At 33.7% G+C, this 21943-nt stretch overlaps 4 protein-coding genes and 1 pseudogene across 6 annotated transcripts; 3 read left to right on the forward strand and 2 right to left on the reverse strand.

Annotated features, from left to right (window-relative positions):
* Positions 1-2535: 2535 nt before the first annotated feature.
* On the forward strand, positions 2536-6657 carry Rab8 (RAS oncogene family member Rab8). 2 transcript variants are annotated; one of them, XM_018502545.1, is made up of 5 exons: positions 2536-3271; positions 3561-3621; positions 3754-4099; positions 4436-4438; positions 5129-6657. In XM_018502545.1, the coding sequence occupies exons 1-5, from the start codon at positions 3148-3150 to the stop codon at positions 5225-5227; spliced, it is 633 nt and encodes a 210-aa protein (XP_018358047.1). In that variant the 5' UTR covers positions 2536-3147; the 3' UTR covers positions 5228-6657. The 2 variants fall into 2 exon arrangements, with proteins under 2 accessions (XP_018358047.1, XP_018358048.1); XM_018502546.1 differs by lacking the exon at positions 4436-4438.
* Positions 6658-6701: 44 nt separating this feature from the next.
* Positions 6702-8994, reverse strand: LOC108757579 (early endosome antigen 1-like; annotated as a pseudogene).
* Positions 8995-10705: 1711 nt separating this feature from the next.
* On the forward strand, positions 10706-16057 carry hig (locomotion-related protein hikaru genki). Of its 2 annotated transcripts, none has more exons than XM_018502077.1 (10): positions 10706-11121; positions 12127-12215; positions 12758-12920; positions 13171-13344; positions 13499-13633; positions 13930-14073; positions 14141-14353; positions 14631-14810; positions 15279-15367; positions 15493-16057. In XM_018502077.1, exons 1-10 carry the CDS (start codon positions 11025-11027, stop codon positions 15607-15609), a joined length of 1401 nt encoding a protein of 466 aa, XP_018357579.1. In that variant the 5' UTR covers positions 10706-11024; the 3' UTR covers positions 15610-16057. The 2 variants fall into 2 exon arrangements, with proteins under 2 accessions (XP_018357579.1, XP_018357578.1); XM_018502076.1 differs by having other exon boundaries at positions 10707-11121; positions 14631-14837.
* Positions 16058-16301: 244 nt separating this feature from the next.
* On the forward strand, positions 16302-20348 carry LOC108757730 (uncharacterized). The gene is made up of 10 exons (XM_018502249.1): positions 16302-16597; positions 17350-17546; positions 17648-17752; positions 18195-18359; positions 18487-18735; positions 19000-19136; positions 19220-19357; positions 19507-19793; positions 19913-20077; positions 20168-20348. The coding sequence occupies exons 1-10, from the start codon at positions 16504-16506 to the stop codon at positions 20269-20271; spliced, it is 1641 nt and encodes a 546-aa protein (XP_018357751.1). The 5' UTR covers positions 16302-16503; the 3' UTR covers positions 20272-20348.
* Positions 20294-21903, reverse strand: mRpL38 (mitochondrial ribosomal protein L38). The gene has a single exon (XM_018502250.1). The coding sequence runs from the start codon at positions 21570-21572 to the stop codon at positions 20367-20369; it is 1206 nt and encodes a 401-aa protein (XP_018357752.1). The 5' UTR covers positions 21573-21903; the 3' UTR covers positions 20294-20366.
* Positions 21904-21943: the final 40 nt, after the last annotated feature.

Here is a 21943-nt window from a genome sequence, read left to right on the forward strand (position 1 = left end):
CGTAAAATTGATTCGTTACCATATCCATAAATGAAAATTTTTTAAAATTAGTAATATTAACTATATCTCCTCTTTTTTAATGTGAAGTTTAGAAATAAACAGTTTAAGATCTTTTACAAAATTACGTGTTTTTTGGAGAAATTTTATATCTCAAAATAGAATGAAATTTGAAATTATATTATTAATCGAGTTATTAATTTATACAGAATCCGCTAAAAGTTCGGAAATGCTAAGCTCGTAAACGATCAACTATGGCGAAAAATATATAGAAAGCAAAGTTGTAGGAAACTACTTTACTAAAAAACTTATATTTATGTTTTGTTATATTTGATCATTTTCAAGATATTTTTATCTATTTCTGGATTTTTGGACGACCCAATATACCAGGACAACAAATGATTTAATACTTAATAATATTAACTTCAGATAATTTGCAAAATAAGTATTATATATTTGTATGAATTGTTTTTAAGCCACGGACCATTTTAAAATGTGTTAAAATTTTGATAAGCCAGTTCTGTGTGTTTCACACAGAACTTACTTTCAACAGCTTTTATTTATAAATAATCCATAAGCGCAATATAGTTTGATTTATCTGTATAATTAATATTCGCTTTTAACTGTTAATTAAGCTATTAATAATGTTATTGCTAAATAAGCTCTTATCAAGATTACTATATAATAAAAATGCTCTGACGCATCTTGAATATCTATATGAACTGTAAAATTACTTCTCATAATCTTAAAGAATGTAATTTGAAAGTTATTTCTAAAAGTTTGCTTTTCAGTTTTTCTTGTGTGTATATTACATATATATGTACAGGATGAGCGTTACTTAATGTCTGACAGAGCCATAGCTTTTTATTTATTAATTTTAAGAATATTTTTGACTTTGAAAAATAGCGTGGCCAGAAAGAGCTATGTATCGCGTCATCGAATAAAAAATTATTTCAACACAAAGAACGTGAAGGCCAGTCGCTTTTTTTTCCTGTCAAATAATTAGAAGATTAAAATAAACATTATAGCACGTGATGCTGGTTTGCCTAATCAATTTCTCTGCTATAATACAGAAAGACAAATCAATTTTAAATATTTATGATATACGAGGCCAGAACAAATCTTAATTAAGGTCTGAATTTTACAAGTTAAGATCTTTTTAATGAGAGTTCTGATAGATTATTAAGAAACTTGTATGATTTATATCTGAAATGTTTGCTAAAAAAAATAAATTTTAAATAATACTGGTCTTTAAGATCTCGAAAGCTTTTTTTAATGAGAACTCCGATCAAGCAAAATGGCGAGAAATTTATGATTGTATGTATTAATGTTTCGCTCTAAGAAAAAATAAAAAATCAATGTAACATAGGAAAAAGGATGTAGGAAAGTAAAGCATGTTTTTGTTCCAATAAAGTTTCTATCTTGTCAAATATTTCCTAATATATTTCTTTTGACGAAAATATCCAAGGAAAAGAAGCAGTATGAAAGAGGAATCTTGTTTGTATTTCTCCTTATTTTTGTATGGAATTATTTAATCAGTACTTCTGAGGCGAAACGATGTGTTACGAGGCGTTACGATTTTATTTTTAACGATTGTCTTAAATGCGATTTCGAAATATACAGTTATAATTATTTCATTAATTAAGCTGGATAAAATCTTGAATGTAACCCTCCGAAACTGATGGCAAAATCTATAATAATATTAGATCTATGACCCATTTAATTTATGTTGATTAAAAGGCACTAATTAATTTCAAGGAACCAAAATGACATAACTCATACAAAAAAGAATGAATACAGTTAATATACTGTCGACACAGGTGTCTTTCTATCTTTATTATTCATTGAATTCAAGAAAGATAGAACGATGTTTGTGTCGCCTAAAAGGAAAGTAGCCTGTGTCATCACACATAGACTTCTATGCGTCCACATATAAGTCTGTGCATCCACAGTTTTCTTCTTAGAAAAAAAACAAGGTGTTTTCCAGCAAGAGACAAATGATAGTGCAACACAGTGAATCATTTCATCTTTGTTTAACATCGACAAATAACAAGGATATAATAATTCACTGTGTTATACTGGGTCATCCATGTCTTAAGCAACTCAGATAACAGACTATTTTTCCTTTTAAGAGATACAATTTATACTGATTATTCTATCCTTGATGTTCAACGAATAATCTTTGTTAGATTATTCATTGAACATCAAGAAGGATAGAATAATTTTAATATAGAGCTCTTAAGTAGCCTGTGTTATCCGAGTTTCTTGCTGTAAAACCCCCATTGAATGAATCCAATAAATCCACCATCAGCTTAATTCAGAGGGTTAAAGTTGAATTATGAACATGATCTCTGAATACCTGGCGACAAACACGACAGAATCCCTTCGCGATCTCATCATGCCTGGATATCTGCAGATATCTGTGAAGACTGCGATCCTTATCATGGTTGAGAAGAACGCGGTTTGAGAATTCGAGATCGCCGCGAGACGAAACACGTGTTGCGCACGCGCACTCGGTGGTGCAAGGTGGCCACCACACTGGGGCGAAATCGCGTCGGAGTTCGCGGACGGCTGTCACCGCTTTTTTTTGACAGATGTTTTGCGCGATTAATCCGCTTTGTTAATTCGCGATCGCGCGGTCGCGAGCGTGCACGAGGGATACGCGAGCGAATCTCCTTCTCCCGCGATTTTTCACGCGCGGTAAAGCCACGCGTCACCGCCCGTCTGTGCTGTCATCGTGTTCCAAAAGTCAAGATCCCGTCGGGAGAGCCAGGAGCAGACAGAGAAGGAGAGACAGAAAGAGAGAGAGAGAGAGAGAGAGAGAGAGAGAGAGAGAGAGAGAGAGAGAGAGCGAGCGCCACCGGAGGAAGGAGAACGCGCCTCATCAAATGTCTCGGGGACGAGACGGTTAGATATCTTCGGTGGTGAGCGGAGAGAGAGAGAGAGAGAGAGAGAGAGAGAGAGAGAGAGAGAGGACATCGAGAAGGAGAGAGATAGAGAGACTCGGCCAGCTGGTGTTGCGAATTCGTGGGCCCGTCACGAACGCCAGGAAGCATCGTCCGCGAAGCGCCCGGAACTCGTGGTGAGCGATAATAATCGCTCGGGGAGAAGCTCAGCGGCGGCTGCGACGATCCCATCATCGCAGCGACAATGGCAAAGACGTACGATTATTTATTCAAGCTGCTGTTGATCGGCGACTCCGGCGTGGGCAAGACCTGCGTGCTGTTCCGGTTCTCCGAGGACGCGTTCAACACCACCTTCATCTCGACCATCGGTACGTTTGTGTCGGTTCACGTTTCTCCCCCATCTCCCCGCGATCTCCGTCTCATTTCCACGTTTATTAATCGCTGCCTACAGCGGCGCGGACCGGGGTGTGTCTCTCTTGAGAAAACGGGCTGAATGTTATTTGATAATGGACAAAGAGCACATTATGCTGTGCCATTTACAGTAACGTGATTCATCCTGTGCCGCGTGCTGTCCGACCTCGATCCGCTGCTTTCCGTTTCCCCGTATCTCCGGAAAGTAGATGGAATCTTGATTCATTATTTCCTTGCACATTTCAGGCATTGACTTTAAAATTCGTACCATCGAATTGGACGGAAAGAAAATTAAGTTACAAATATGGTAAATATACTTCATGTTCTTCCTTTTTGTTCGTCATATTAAGAGCAATTTAGTCTCATAAAGTTGTATGATTATAATGATATAGATTGTAATATAACTGCAATATAATGGATGTATTTTTTACACTTGTAGGGACACCGCTGGACAAGAAAGGTTTCGCACCATAACTACAGCGTACTATCGTGGCGCGATGGGAATCATGTTGGTGTACGACGTTACAAACGACAAAAGTTTTGAAAACATTAAAAACTGGATTCGTAATATAGAGGAGAATGCGTCAGCGGACGTGGAAAAAATGTTATTAGGCAATAAGTGTGAGCTTACAGACAAGAGGCAAGTGACGAAGGAAAGAGGCGAACAACTGGCTGTGGAATATGGCATTAAGTTTATGGAAACCTCGGCGAAATCTAGTATCAATGTGGAAGAGGCTTTTTATACTCTGGCACGTGATATCAAAGCGAAAATGGAAAAGAAACTGGTGAGGAAACATGAATCGTATCACATACACTTTAAGAGATTAAGATGAATATTGATTGTCCGAATATAGATTACTCTGTAATTAGTATTCATATTTCTGCAATTAATATGTTATAATTAGTATTCATGTTTCAACGTGTAAAGCCATGACATATGTAAAAATCTACTATATATAGAGATATTAATAATTACAATAATATAAATTAGAGAAAGATACGCTTAATTATATGTAAGTTTTCATATGAACAGTTTTATCTTATATGTACTACAAAATAACCACTGTTTCTCTGTTTCCTGTCTCTGTTTCTCTGTGTTTGGTGCTGGTCTATCTTGGCAGAAGGTAACTCTCTTTGTACACCGTTGGTTTTTAACGTTTTTAAATTAATTATGTGTCTTGAATTCTATATATCTACAATCAACGAAATATTTCGTGATGATATATCGTTGTATCTTGTATCATATATCATTTGTGGCTTCTATTCATTAATTTGTTTTAATAAGTAAATGTCTACTAAAAAGCTATATTTAATTTTATGTTAATCAAATATCTGTATTAACTCAAAATAATATTTATTGCCTCAATTATTGTTTGTGTGTCTGATATCAATTTCAATTTATATTAGATCTGTTTTTTATAACTGAACTAGTATACACTTTTAGAATTTCACTTAAATAGTTATATATTTGATGATCCAATGTCTTGCTTGAGCAGTATAGACGTCATTTTAATTTTGCATTATATTACACTAAGCTTGTCTAACACTGAATGTATGTTATGTTATTCCCAATTAACTTTGTGGTAAATTATTTCTAATAATCGGACAAATATAAACCACAATGAGATAACACGCATGCTGTGTTATGTTTGCATTTACTAACACGTTAATTGTTAGACCGAATAATAAATAACATTTGAACTGGTTATGAACAAAGTGTATTCAAAATGGCGTAAGATTACAATGAATTTTGTGCACTAAATATATTTTACGCTATATTATGCATTCTATTAATAGTGTCTTGTTTTACACAGGAGGCATCGAATCCACCGAAAGGCGGCGGTCATCAGTTAAAAGCTTCAGAACCACAAAGGAAACCACCTAGTTGGCTCGCCCGTTGTACTATACTCTGACCCCCCAAATATTTTCAACTGTTTAAGGAGGCGCATCTATTTACTATCATTATTTACTTATTTTCATTTCGTCGAACAAAACCGATGTTCTGTGGAACTTTTCACATCCCAAGTATCGGGTATAGTGGGTTTATTCCTTGACAATGAAACGCATCATATTAAAGACTCGGAAATTATCTACATGAATGTATTTTTTTGCCGAAGAAACCCTCAGAGGAGAAAGTATTAAAATGTTTTATTTTATTATATAGAAAGGGAGTACATACGTGTGTTAATTCATGCAATTTTTACAATTTGTTATGCAAACATTTTCTTGTTACTCAATATAATTAAAGGGACTTAGGTGAAATAGTTTCGCGTTGGTTTATGTTGACGGGATTTATATCCTATTGATGTGATCTATATCCTACCATATCTCTTAACCCTAATTGGTACTCGCTCTAAAATTTCCTTAACTGAAATTTGCGGGTCCAATTTACTTTAAATTAGTATATCTTTGCTTAAAGTTAATGACTTTTTTGCTTGAAAGTCAAAATCCGAGGAATAAAATTATATATTTTAAAATTATATAGATTGTGAAAAATTATATACAAACGTAATTGAAGAAAATGTCCGGATTCACTGGATCCACGAATACCGATTAGGGTTAAAAAGTTATTACAACATAATTTATTAAATCAGATAAAAATGTGATATATTAAGCACAGAATGAATTTCTCCTCTGGTTTTCTTATATCAAGGGTAATGGTCGATTTTCTTATTGAAAAATCACTGTTAAGTGTAAAAGTACGTGTTACTTAATTTTTATGGCAATGGGATGAAGTATACAATTTCTTATGCACGAAATTCTGCAATTCATTTTCAATATAATTTACATCGTGTGTGTTTCTCTTTATCGGAGGACCATGTGTCTATAAAAGTACAGAAACATACATCACACCGTACAACATCACATACAATGACTAAAAGTAAGAAAAAAAATAAGATTAAGCAGTATAGGTATCACAATCGTTTTTATACTGTTATTAAGCAGATATAGCTTTTTCACAAAATTAACAGGAAAAACGTAAAGTGTACTAGAGCATTAACTGATGTAACTAAAATGCCTTGTGACGAATTAAACAAAAACTTTATAGAGACAATTTTGTTATATCACGGGTAGTCATAGAATTTTTTATTAGGTCTAAAAGGAAAAAGACAGACGAGCATAAGTTATGCGAGGTTTATCTTCCGACGAGATTTATTTTGCATATAGAGATAGATTCGTTTACAGGGATCTGCAATAAAAGAAAAAAATTAACAAATCTCTTTCGTTCGCTGGTTGTCATAATTGTGCATCTTGCAAGTTTGCATTTTTACCATCAGAACTTGTTCAACTTATACTTAAATATACAAACGATTATTATAATACATTTTTTATTAATCCTGTACATAATACGTGTTTCAGTATATTTATTGATAAAATCCTGTCCTGTTATTCTTTATGTAGATGACGGCGGTAATTTTCCTATCTTCGAATGCGCATCGTAATTTACGGATTCTTGTGTGGAGCCTGTGTTCCCGATCATCATCGAAGCTATCATATGTTCCAACTCTTTTATTTTCACTTTATCCTTTTGATGTATCGCATGTGTACACAAACCCACAGTTTGTAAGCGTTGGTTGAGAATGATAGTTTCTTCACAGGATTTTTGCAGGTATCCATGCTCCTCTTTAAGTTTCGCGAGTTTACTAAAAAGGTCAATGATGAATTATGAAATTACAAGATTAAATTCTGGCTTTGTTATTAATGTTATCGTCGCAGAAAAATATAGAATCTGCCATTAAAATTTAATTCCGATTTAAATTAGAAATAAAACCGCAAGTGTAAAATTAAATTTCAAAAAGGTTTATTTTTTATAACTGGACTAGCGTACACTTTTTGTACTTAAAGTGAAATAGTATATGTTTGAAGTTTGACAAAAATGAGAAAGAAAGTTCTAGTGCAGCACAACAATAAAAAAACAAACCTTACATATAATAATATTACAAACTCCTGAAACTTTTAAAGTAAATTTCACTCTGAAAGGTGAGACCTCTTAAAGAATGAAAATTGAGCTACTCGTTTTCAAGACTGGCTCAATTTTCACTCTTTAGAATGAGAGTTCATTCTAAAAAATTTTAAGATTGAGTGTTTTATTTAACTACTTCTAGTCTCTCGAGTACAGCGAATATTCGACAGGCTTATTCACGACGAGGTCAAACGTACTGATCGATAGCGGCGATAACGCGCGAATTGTCATATTGAAGCTTCTTTAAAGCTTGCTCCAATATTTTGTTGCTCGCATCCCTCTGATGTAGCTTCTCTTCTAAGCTCCGAATTTTTATTTTACACTCAGCTTCGTGCGTCTTCGCGGCTGCGGCTTGACTCATCAGGGACTCGCATTGCTTCGTCATCGCGTCATACTTGATTCGCAATTGAACACTCTCGACCTGATTTTTCGTTTGCTGTTGCTGCGACTCGTTCGCCACCTCCGTGACCGCTCTCAGACGCATCTTTAACTCGTGAGAAACTCTACGCTCTTTCTCCAGCTCCAACTCCGTGCTGTATAAAGCGTGACGAATTTCCAGTAGTTCTTTCTGCGTCGTCTGCAGGGTAATCTGTCCTCGAAATATACATAATTCATGGCTAATAATTAATTGAATAAACTACTATAAAAAGTTAGTATTCATTCCGTAACAGGAAAGATTTCTCTTCTTTAAAAAGATGCAACTCTTGTTCTAGTATTATTACTCTGCTTGATTTGGAAAAGAGATTAAGAATCAGTTTTCGAGTTATTTTCAAATTTAAAAATAAAGAATTTTTATTTGAAAAATATTTTTTTCGAAATAAAAACTGTAATTTTCATAAAGATAATTTTGCATAAGTAAATTCAATTAACTTAATCGGTAATTATATATAATTTCATTGAGTTTCTAATCAATATTATAATTATATCATAATTATAAATAGTACCTATAATTTTACAATTAACATAACTATACAATTCGTTTTCTCTAATATCGTAATCTTTATTTTCACATATTAAACAAACAAAAATTGATTATATCTATTATCTATAATATATAATAATACTAGTCCACATTGTATCGTAATGGTTTAGAGTGATCTCGTCCGAATTCCGATTAACTTGATTAATTTAACTGGAATTGCAAAATGCTGATTAATGTATAATTAAACTCTATAATTTATCATCCTAATCTAGTCTTTTTCTTATGTGTTAAAAAACCAAACAGTAATTATTTTGTTCAGGTTGGCAAACTAACTAGTATTTGTTAATCACGATTAATTAAGTTGAGTTTGGAGTTCGGTCGAAGTCGCCTCTTAGGTCTCGCTCTAAATATTCTCTAAATATCCTGTGACATCTATGAAATATCCTATAATATCTATAAGTCTCTGTGTATCATTAATATTGCTTCGTGTGTTAATTTAGGTAAACATGTTACAAGTGTATGCTGGGCGTAAAAGGGTTAAGTACGCTTCGAGTGTTAATCAATATAATAAGTGGCATTATATTTTACCGTGTTGCTTTGCAACTCATAAAACTGTTCACGAAATTGCCGTTCTAATTGGGAATAATCCTGCACACTCGGCATGTTTTCATCGTCCATAATTCGCGACCTAAGTACTCCCGCCTTGGAATAATTATTAAGCAATGCGGAATGTGCCTGAAATTATCAGCTTAATTCTCGTTTCTTACGTTTGCAAGTGTTTTCGAATAGGAAAGACCCGGTAGATTGTTCAGTAAGAAATTTAATTTAAATAATAAATTATGATGTGAGATGAATTGTACGTAATATTTTATACGTTTTACTTTAATTAGGATTTGCAATATATTTTCGTTCTGGAATATAATAATTGTGTGTATTAGTTAACGCCGAATACGTCTGAAGTTCTCAGCTTTACTTGCTTTTACCTGCGATTATTTTCAAGTATAGGAACGCAAATGGCGGGTTTTTAAGCAAGACAGTTGACTAATAATTATAATTTATTAATTATAATTAATGTGCTATATGTAATATTGGTAAATGAAATATAATAGCAATAATTTATTATTAATATCCATAATTTAGAATATTTATTAATATTCATCAATGACATTTAATATCAATGGATTTGTAAATTTGTTCCAAATATGTATTGATATTGTTTGTTTAATTCCGACATATGTCTATTATTTGATACATTTGTCTTATTTTATTATTGTAATTATATAAAATTATTAATAAAAGATCTGCTACTAATATACATATAAAACTTAATCTCATCTTGTTCTACATATTGCATTATTTTATTAAGCTCGTAAATCTTGGTTACTCGAGTTCGCATTCGTACTTTGCCGTTTTTATTTTTCGCACATAAAATACCTGAATAGTGTCTGAGCATCTCTCCATTTTTCATTCTCATGTACTGCTGCATTAACCTTTCCAAAAGAAACAGAAAGATAGGTCACAGATGCTTAAAACGGGAACAAAGTGATTCACAGAACTTCTCTCGTAATAACATCTCTATATAGAATCCTTCTACAGGGTGCTTCGTTTTATTTCTTACGTTTTTAACATTTATAAATAATAAAAAAAATTAAAAGAAGCTCTCATTAAAATTTGATAGTTTTGATAATGGACAAATTGTGTATTTAATTTAATGAGCTAATCTTTATTGTTTTTAATGCATTAAGTGCTATTTAATATTTACGAATAATTTTGAAGAACGACAATGCTTAAATGATATTAAGATATGCACAAAAAATCTCTTACTAAAATTTAATACAATACTTTAATAGTAAGCTTTTAATAGATACATGACGATTATAATATAAGAAGTTTGTGTGACGAATCAATTGTCTCTACAGTTTTAATGCAACCAAAGACTATATATTTAATACTTATGTGTGACTTTGAATAGCTAAACAATACTATCTCATATAGCACACTTTATGCGGCAGGTATTCTGGGAATGTCCTCAGGATGTTCAGAAGGCGTGGACGTCCTCTGGATGTCTCTTGGAGGTCTGTATAAGTATTATTATGATCAAAGAATTGATAATATTTTAATAATAGAACTTTTTATTATACCGCTCTTTATTACATCGTTTATATTTTTTTATACATCGTTCACATTTAATTAGATGAAATATAGTCCCTAATAATTTTTATAAAACAATTAAACATATTGTTTAATATTTATGTCATTTTGATTGGTCACTTAACATTTCTTATTCATCATTATGTACTTTACAATTTGACGAACATTATCACCCAGTATATTCGCCAGAATTACAGATGTGGCACGTAGACCAAATGGAGTTCTGGGGTTGAAAGCAGCGACGATGTAGAGAGAGAGAGAGAGAGAGAGAGAGAGAGAGAGAGAGAGAGAGAGAGAGAGAGAGAGAGAGAAAAAAAAAGAGAGAGAGAGAGAGAGAGAGAGAGAGAACAGGGGGTGGCCGCATGCGCATTCCTCGGAATAGCCAGTCTTGGACCACCCCCGCCGATTATGGATGTTTAGTATCGACGTTGTTGCTAGCGTGTTGTCGCACGCTCCCGCATCCGATTGCAGGGTGTGATAATTGCGCCCGAGAGTGCGACGTGAGAGTATCCTGCTGTTTTGTGCGAGATAATGAACGGAATCGAGAGACGGCAGTGGAGACCGATCGACGACGCGCGATCATGCGTCCGCCTCGCTATCACGCTGCGTTAGCGTCCCTCGTCGTCGTTAATCATGGTCCTGCGTGACCGCGATTTGCCAGGACACCAGCAACATGCCGTGCGACGATCGTTCGGGAAGGACGCGTGCACGTGTCGCCGCGATAGCGACCACGACGTTGTTCCTGTTCACGTTGAATTTCAAGTGCATAGGTGCGTGCATGGCACATGACGTTCCAGTGCGAATCTTGCAACCAAAATTCGCTTTTAAAGAACGTCGTAATTGATAAGGAATATTTCCGAATAAATTAAAAAATAAATAGTATATACGGGGAAGGATTGAATTTGTAAAATCTCTCGGATGTTTATATATAGGGGATGCAGTTTGTAGGAATCAACTTATGATTATATAATAATCTTGAATGAGATATCACATTTCTATATATAAAAATTCTTATAAAAATGATATTTTTTCTTTTGAGGAAAGATATTAATCGTGTATCTGTATTATTATAATTATTATTTAAGTCGAAATACAATATTGTGCGTAAATCTCTTCTCGCCGTGCGTGGAAGAGATCCGCATAGATTTAAAAAATCGATTTTTAAATTCCAAGAACTGTAGATTTTATTTATTTTTTATAAATGTCGATCTTTAATACGTTTTGTTCTAAATAATTTTAATTTTACCTTTTGATATAGAAGATAAGCAATCTTTTCTATTTGTTAAAACTTAAGGATGTATACAATTTTATAATTTAAATAAGAATCATTTCATTTTATTTTATAGTTAATTATTTAAAAAAAAAATTAATTTTACTTCTTAAGCTCCACTTCTTATAATTGAGTTTACTTCTTAAATTAAAATTTTTGATCCAGGTTCTAAATCGCAACCGAACTTTTTGTATTATTTTCAAATACAATATAGGAAAATCTGTAATTTTTTAATAAAAAAATACAGTCTTAAGTTATCCCTAAACAACATTCAAGGAGAAGCACGTGCAACTTCTTGACGCACGACGCAATGATAGTATACCTAATCGGTTTTATGTGCCACGCGATCGAGTCGGATCGATTTCTATTCGGCGTTCATCGCGCAAGCCGCTATAAAACGTGATCGATTTTCGGACGCTGTTGCAAGGGTGTGAGCGAGCGTGCGCGAACTAAAAGATACACTTTCAAATTCAAATCTCTAAACATCTGCCGTGTGTACTTGCAGATACCGAGAATTTGGGACTAGACAACGTATGCATATTAAAAGACCTTCATCCTCTTCTTATCGTCACCTATAAATATCTTACTATGTCCGTGAGTATATCGCTTTTGTGCCCTACTTTAGCAGCGAAATTGTTAATACCAAAACTTGATAAGTTTGTTGATAGTAAAGATTTGAAAATCTAAAATTGAATAAGTTAACAAGTTTAAAATTTTATATTTATAAACATTTTTATCCGAATTTGCATATTTAGTGATTATTATTATTAATCGCAATTGATTGAAGTTTCAAGTCATTTAATTATCGAAAAGAATAATCAGTAATATATGAAAAGTATTTCCAGTCAAAAATCATTGGTCCATCAACGTCAAATCGATATCGATGTTAATTCAATATCGATCGACGTCGAATATTGATTCAAGGTCCAATCATTTCTGGCGTGGATTCTTTTTATAACATAATGAAATATTTCAAATTTATTATTACAGACTGTAAATAAAGCTTCATATTACTATTTAAAACCAAGAAAAATTTTAGTAAAAAAGAAAACATGACAGAGTTAAAAAATATAAATTCGGGAGCTCTTTTCTAGTTCTTGATCTCGAATATTTTAGAGAGCAAATATATATTACAGATACACACAATTCGTGTACCTCACAATGAACGGCTGATGGTGAGATGTCGAGAAATAGGTAAATACAAGTTTATCGGCGATTCCTTGTTGCACTGCCGCAATGGCACGTGGGACGGAAAGACACCTAGTTGCGTGTCTACCACGGCAATCTCCAATTATACCGGTACGTCGTAATATAATCGTATTTAAAATCTCTACATCGCATGCCTAACAGACACGATGGAAACAACAGACGTATATTCAAGAGGCTACTCCAATTATTCAAAAAATTATGATTAATGGAAAGAAATATATGGGAATATTATACGTATAGATATATTTTGATGTGTCCTGTAATTTTTTTTATTACCGTATGATACGTCGTCGACAATCTCTTCTAAATTTTGATCCTCGCGTTTTTCGAGGATAAACAGAAGATGTACCACCAACCATCGACTTCGGTCTACCTACTGGTTCGGCCGTAGTAGAGCCAACCGGTGCACTCGCCGTTTACCCAGGAAGTATCCTGCATCTGGAATGTCTCTTTGCTAGGAAGTTGGGCAATCCCGAATGGACATGGACCTCAACGTTCCGTCGATATCTGACAGGTGAATCTGAAAAGTGCATTGAGATCTTGAATGTTTGTATCATTAAAACGTATGGATTTAAATAAGAGTTTTTTCTGAATAATTTACGAAATTTAAAAGTTTGTCCTTAAATATAATTTATATTATATATTTATTTTTTATTTACTTGTCCTAGGGTGGGCGATCGCTGCACGGGAAAGAGACTTGAAGTATCGCCTGTCGATATACTACGCCAAACCTCCGGATTCCGGAATATACACGTGCACCACACCGAAAGGATTGAACAACTCTATACAAGTTCGTGTTGTAGGTACGGCCACTAAATAGAACTCCGTTTTGTAAAATAATGTTATTCTTAAAACTTATGATGTTTACATTGATCGCATTCGTCAGTAGCGAGGTAATTTTATTATATCAGAAAAATTTCTGATCGAAAATGAACGAGTCAGAAGATTACTGATTTATATATCAATCAGAATTCTGACTATCTCAACTAAACTTGTAACAGATTCAACCAGAAAATTCTTATTTGTTTATTTTTAGCCAGAATTTCAATTAATGGAACCGGATTCTTTTTCCAATGATGGCTTTAATTAACTTTTGCAGATGTTCAATGTCCGATATTGAACGTCCCGGAGCCGCCGTTAATTAGTCGCATCGGAGGCAGCCGAATGGGAAATAGTGCCGTTTTCGAGTGTCCAGTAGGTTACAGATTAGAAGGTGCTTCCAGAATCACGTGCCAGTATAACGGTACGAAGCAACGCTTGCTTGTCAGCGAGCACAGTTAAATATAAAATCAAGAAAATTGTCCTTGCAGGCAAATGGTCGACGGAGATGCCACATTGCGAGAAGATCAAATGCTCGGACATAATTATCAGAAATAATGCATTGTTGGTATTAAACGAGCACAATAGCACATATGGCGAGAAAGCTATCTTCACCTGCATGTGGGGATACAAACTTTTGGGCTCGCAGAGTATGACGTGCGAAGGGGACGGCAAGTGGAATGGATCTATGCCGACTTGTCAAAGTAAAACAGTCATTTTAGAATATGTAATTCTATTTTTAAAGAATTTTTAAACAGTAATTTTAAAAATATCTCAAAAATTTTTTCGACAAACTGCGACATTATTTAAACGTTTGAATCAGTCGAGTTGAATGCTCGGCTGAAATTATTTTTAGACTTTTTTTCTTGACTGAAAGAGTGAAATGCTTAAAAAAATAGTTCTTGCAAAATCAGTTACGTATAATCAGTTATAATTAATTTTAACAGAAATAACATCGTAGTTAATAAAAGATGTTTACAGAGATCACTTGTCCTGTACCGGAAACGCCACAAAGTGGACGCATCGTAGAGCAACCGCGATATACTAACAAGAAACAGTCAAATCATGGTCGAATATACAAAGTCGGCGCCTTAGTGAGATTCGCCTGTCAACCAGGCCATCAATTGATAGGAGAAGCGGTTACCATATGCACCGAAAACGGTACTTGGTCTCACGATCCGCCTGTATGTGAGTGTCCGTATAGTTAAATTTTATAACATTCTAACATTTGAAGTACAGTTGATAATCCTGCATTAATTGGCGTGAAAAAATTGCTCCACTCTAATTTTGTTTTGTAATTTTACATGAAAAGAACAGTTTTGCGTTGAAATATTTAAAAAATTTAGCTGAATACACATCTGAAAATAATTATGTTGTACTACAATCTATAAATAATCATATTAAACGCTCAAGCTGGTTGCTAAAATATATCAAAATCTTTTATACCTTATCATATAATTATCTTAATCTATAATTGGCTTAATTTTTTATGTACATACTTGAGTCTAACTGTTCTTTCCGTACATTAAAAAATAACACTAAAAAAATTAATCTTATACTGTTTTCTTCATATTTTTGGAATTGTTAAAAATTTCAAACAACAAATGAATCAATTATGTAATATTTTAGGTAAGGTAAGGTGTCCTTATCCAGGTGATCCTCCTCATGGCCGAATCGCACCTCTCAAGTTTTGGTACAAACCAGGAGATAACATACAGGTGATTTTAATTCTTTTTTCTGCTTGGTTCATTAATTTACCATCATATATAATAAATATAATAAGGTTGTTATATAAATGGTTAGATTTTCCAAAATTATTGTAATTTTGAAATGTATGAAACAGGTAACATGTTCGCCTGGCTATGTGACTCCTCTGGAACCAGTGAAAAAACCATCGTGTCGGGAAAATGGCATTTGGAGCGCACCACCGCCACCTTGTCGATCTTACAAAGAGGTGTGAGAGCGAACACGAGAGTTCTCTCATTTAATTCTCAAGAGTCTCTCACGGACTATTGCGCCATTTTATCTTACATGACAAATTCGATATTTATTATACGGGTAGCAACGTGCATCAATACACGATAAGAGAAACATTGAAACGTGAAGCACTCACTTTGTTTTGAAGTGTAGACTAATTACGTAAAGTTAATGATATTATTGGACGATGAATATAGTTACAGTTACAATTTACTGAATCGACAAATAATCACGAGTAGATCACACTGAAAAGAGCATTTTGCGTTAAACGTAGACTATGGAACGACCACAGTATTTTGTTAATTCTCTTCCAGACGTACAACAATTTTAATAAAATTCCCTTTTCTTAATAAACATTTTCCCACGATAATTTCTATTTATTTTTAATACTGAAGCACGCCGTTTTCTTCCGATACAGAATATAGATGTTAACGAGCGTTTTAAAATATTAGTTATATTAATATATAGTTACAACAAAAACTACAAGTAATTTTTATTTATTGCATAAATTTTTCAATAAATATTTACATAATTTTTTCAATTGTGTAAAAATATATATATAATAATATAATTATTTTATTATTTAGGTTGCCTGCAAACTTCAAATAAAACAGCTTCTTTAAATTAATTGTACGTATGTATATGTATGTATACGACGGTAGTTATGTGCGCGAAGATAGTTATATGCTACATACCTGTAGTTACTGTTCTCGTTATTCTCGTTGCCATAATAACCATGGTAATAACCATGATAATAACTAGATAATTAGTATGCAGAGCGCAATTAATCGGATAATGACAGTTTCCTCGCTTGCCTGTAACGTGATGTTTAATATTCAATGCTGCAATCTATCGAAGACCAAGGAACATTATAGAAATGGGTCGTGCGAAAGCTCCTAAAGAGATACGTGTGGAGACATGGCTTATCAGGGACAAAATAAGTCGTTATCGTGGAATTCTGAAATTACATGGTTAAGCATTGTTTAAAATTACAAATTTGAATAGATATATATTCGCTTTATTTCTAACTGAATTAAATAGAGAAAGGATTATCTTAGGATTATATCTTAATAGTCGTATTTTACATTTAAAATAGATTATATCCATGTTCTAAGAAAAAATTTTTGAAATACTTTTCAGAAATACTAAAAAATGTTACACATTTTCTATAATTCTTTATACGCTCACAAGGAAACTGGAGAAACTGTCCCTCACCGATTTTACTAAACAAAGAAAAAACAGTTCCCTAAAAAATAGAAAAATTTTTTAATTTCTTAATTTTTCCTATTTTTCTACTGTGCCACTTTTTTGACGGATTGTGTGTATGTGAATTTTGAAATACTAAGATGTTTCATTCTATAATCTAAAAAAAATTATAAAATTAAAAAAGGTTTAAGAGGCTGTTTCAAAAATCTTTATAATTTTGAAACATGAAAAATTAAAAATATGATAAACTATTATGAGAACTTTTTTCATTAATATTAAATTATATGATAATATTAGAGAATTAATTGTTTTTGCAAATGAAACTTATTTATCTGATATTAATATTTTAATGTCAATAGATGGAACAGTATTTTTTCAGATACAGATAACAGATTACATAGAATATGTGCAAGAATCCACTTTTAAGATTTCTGAAATAAAGCTTGTTTCAAAATAGCTCAATAAAGAATGCATAGATTCTAAATAGTTATATGTACAATTGTTTTGATATGCCTAGCACGCGATAAGAAGTTACAGCTATCGCAAGCAACAAAATTGAAATCAATAGTATCCAGGAAAGTCACGTCTCTAGATGTCGATGTTAAAAGACATCATGAAATTGTCAGTCATCTTCGCGATGGTAAACAGCGTATTCTCAGATTGCTAGCCGATCATAAAAGAGACTACTTGGCGGTCAATCACCTAAAACCATCCGTAAGAATAGACCAGCATTGGCTTTGAATTTTTTAAAAATAATTCATATTTTTCGCGAACAGTTCTGAAATGCACTATAATATGAAAATCTGATATCTTAGGAAATTTATGCGACAATACATCAAGATTGCAATTTGAAACGACGACTCTTGGACAAGCTCTACTATGAGAAAAAGAAAAGATTAAAGCGAGGTATCGAATTACAGGTAGAACCTGATCCTTACGCGTAATAATAAATACTTAAGCAGTTAGAATAATAATTAGCGAAATACTTACATATTTAATATATACATATATAGATGAGTAAGAGAATAGGGAAATGTTTGTCTATCTAAAGTATATCTTCTATTTTTAAAGATACAAAAATATTTTAATACAAAAGTTATATATACTTAGTATTATTATAAGAGCGTCATAATATAATGCTAATAATAACTTTTCTGTGGGTGAAGGAATAATTGATTCATCTCATTATTCGATATATAAAGTGTTACAATTGTAAAAAAATTGATATTTTACAAAATATTTTATATTTTCGTCTATTACGACGTTTCTTATGTATATATTCAATATGTAATATTAAGACTCGTATACTCGTTTTGTGCTAACTTCGAGCCATAAAGATTTGCTCGTTCGCTGAATGACAAGCTGGAACATCACATTCTTTCAACTGAACTCGAGGAACAAAGCGAATATCGACCGAACTGCGAGCAGCAACGATTAGTAGCACAATTACAACGGTCCATCGCAAAATATAACGCAGCAAAAGACATATGTTCTACATATTGGTCGATGCTAAATATCTTAAAAAAAGTAAATCTTTGATTGTCGCATTACTAATTTTCAAAGACAGTATTTTTAACTCAAGAACATAAGGAATCTAATTCAAAGATCTGTTTTGTGTGACTGCATCATTTTTACTCTTACGAAATCTTTGTAGGACGCGATATTTTTCGATACCCTGATGAATATTTTGAAAGAGGACCAATCTTCCCAATGCAAAGTGATGTTGAAGGTGACAGTGATGGGTCAACTAGCAGCGGAGAATCTGGACGACATTAGACAAAAATATAAACGAATGTCTCGAGTTGTCTGGCGTAATATGAAAATTAGAGAACAAATGTTGAGTACTGTAAACAGTCAGGTGAAGGATTTGTGGGCTTACGTACAGTCATTAGTGCGTGTTGAGGTGAATAAGATTACTCTGATTACAAATAAAAATTGTATAGAGCTATTGGTCCTTCTTTATCGCAAAAATCCTAGAAAAGATTTTTATGAAAATATTTGCAATAAAATTTTAGCAAAAAATATTCATGTTAATTAATAATTTTATACGATATAATATGTGCTGTTTATAGAGCTTCTAGATAAAGTTTTACAAATATCTACTTTATGGTGATGATTTGTATGATGAAGAGATTCATTCAAGTATTTTCTTATTTATAATTTACAGAGCGATCACGTTTTTATGAAAAGAGATACCGATTTATTTAACAAAACATTAGAAAATCAGTTGGCACATTTGCAAAATATCTGCACTGAAGTGAAAGACGTTTTACTCGTGCGTTCATATCATGACCTGTTATCAAGGTATTTTATTTTAGATCTTCTCTCTACATATTTTATAATAATATCTACAGTTGCTATATAAAATATTTTCTTCCTGTAATCAGGCTTGAAAATCAATCTGAACACAGGATAGCTTTGCTAGCGCGATTAGACATCAATATAAAGAATCGCGAGGTTTTATTAAGCAAAAAACATCAGGCATTACAAGTTCTTGAAGGTCTCAAGTATTCCACAAAAGAACAGTAAATAATTGCTACAAACTATGACAAAGCATTGAGCATAATTAATACATTAAAAAAAGGAATAATATAACGATTAATCTTTTTCTCCAGTAGGCATAGTTTTTTATCTCATTAACGAATTGATAATTTGAAAACGCGATATTTCTCAGGTCTAAGATAAACGGTACGCAAGATATATTGGAACATATTGAAATCGAGAAGAAACGTGAGAAGGATCTTAAGGAACAGATAACAGTTCACGGTGAATTGCTCACGAATATTAGAGCGGCTTTACAGAATATGAATACAATGTTACTCTGCGTCAAACACAGTATTAAAGGAGTGGTGAAGAAACCGGTCAAAGACGGGAATAAGAAAGAACTAACGATAGCCATTGATAAAGAAGATATAGAAGAACGCGACGCGTTAGCAGAAATCGAACGAATGGATACAGATGGTAAAAAAGTTATAATTAATTAAATATCAATTTAAATCTTTCTCTGTTTCTTAAAATGTTAAGATAGGAATTACGATAGAAATAATACTTAATTAAACCGTGATGTATCGGTTTCACAGTTTTAGCGCTGCTATCGAGGATCAGCCAAAAAATAAACATTCTCTTCAATATTAGCAACTTCGAGCTAGAGGAGAAGGAAGAGGAAGCCCGTGATCTCTACCACACCTACGTATCGAATTATAATTCCGATTTGATATTCGGGACTGGCAAAGAAGAACCGATTGGTAAATTATCTCTTCTTTTGTCTGTAAACAGGTTTGATAATTTTTTATCGACTTACAAAATATCTCCATACAAGCCATACGAATTTACAGGACTATTGGTTGAACATGAGATGGTCGACGTTGCTATTCCGACGCGAGCAGATATCAAATATCAGAGCAGGCAGATTCTAGAGGCACACCTGAAACCGGAATAGAGTTTATCGCGTCAAATCTCATCACAATAAAATGCAACATTTGAAAACAACTTTTATTTATTATACAATATTCTGCATTATCAATTAGTATAAATCTAGTATTCATCGAGGTCGTTAACATGACTGTATCCCCTCCTCTTCTTTATTATCTCGAATTTCAGCCAGGAAGGTACATATTTTCCTGCACGATGAGCCAATGGGAATCTTCTTGGTGGCTCTGGCCCATCGAAGGGATGAACTTTCTTCAATTTTCTCAACAGAAATTCCTTTGTTATCTGTTTGGGATCACGATATTTATCCAGATAAATATTGAAGGGTTCCTTCAAAGGGAACCATACTTGCTTCTTTATGAATGGTTTAGGGAAACTGTACCGGAATATCGGTACTCTCATTTTTAGCGTATTGTAATAAAATTCCTTTAGCGAGTGGTCCCAATCCGACTGGAAGAACGCCAAACCAGCAGGGGTCAACTGGTCCTGATATTTTCTATAAAAGTCCAGTGTTCTCCAGTTACGCTCCTCTAGATTCAAGCAGGGCTTAGCTTTCTTGTATTCCGAGAAATCTATGCTATGATTCTGCTTGTAAAGCACAAAGATGTATCTGCAGTAGCCAAAGCCATATGGCGCTATTGGTTGTATATAATCCACTAACTCCTCTCCTTCCTTCAAACGATTCCCAGGAATATTGCCGATGAACCAGTGGCAATATTCGTTGTATTTGCTGGTCAAGTTACCATCTGGCGTACACATTATCAGGCTCCACAGTGTTCCATCCTCTGCATCGTATGTTACATCAGGTGCCTTAGAAGCTTCGTTTGGCTTGATCACATTACCGGTGTGAACCTTTACCAGCTTGTCATCCTCTAGATCGTAGCTTATGTTCAGTGGGACTACTGGCATAAAGTAAGCGTCTCCGTACAGATCATTGTAAACGCCATAGTGCTTCGCTATTCTGTGAATGTGAGAGGGCCCATCGATTTGTAGCCAATCCTCTTTCACTGTCTTTAGATCCACCAACAGCTTCCTGGTGCGCGACGATTTCTCGAGCTCGGCGTTGTTCTTGCGTGCTACGATTGTTTTCATCCAATCGCTCGTTATCGTGCGTCTGGTGGTCTTGGTCACCAGATAACCAATGTTCACCTTGAAATCCAAAGTCGGGTCTTCTCGATTCAGTTCCTCGAGATGCTGCTTCAAGGTACGGGCGATCGTCGGCGGTTTTCCTCGTATCCGATGGCCGTGACGGACATGCTGGCCCTTCGGAATAAAATCGTTGGCCAGACAGCGCAAAAGCTTAACAGACATGTCGAGACAAATGTATGTATACACACTCGTGTCCGACGCGAGTTAAATGCTCAATAATACATTTTGTTATTTATTAACGTTGATGAAAACCTTCCTTTTTGAAGTGGTTTTCACCGGTCGGTGGGAGTTGTGCGCCTTCGACTTCTCCTTGAGATTATACGACGTTTGGCTTGGATGTTCTTGAGGTTCGGTCGATTTTTTATATAATTTTGCCCAATTTCTTGATATAATCAGATATAATGAAATATAATGTTGACAAAAATCCAGAAGAAAATAGGTCAAACTAGAGACCTTCTAGATCAGAATGAGGTTAAAATCTAGGTTAGGTGCAATTGCACCTTAAAAGTGCAGTTGCACTGTTGCACCTTATA

The sequence above is a fragment of the Trachymyrmex cornetzi genome, unplaced genomic scaffold, assembly GCF_001594075.2.
Source record: "Trachymyrmex cornetzi isolate Tcor2-1 unplaced genomic scaffold, Tcor1.1 scaffold147, whole genome shotgun sequence".
NCBI classification, from domain to species: domain Eukaryota; kingdom Metazoa; phylum Arthropoda; class Insecta; order Hymenoptera; family Formicidae; genus Trachymyrmex; species Trachymyrmex cornetzi.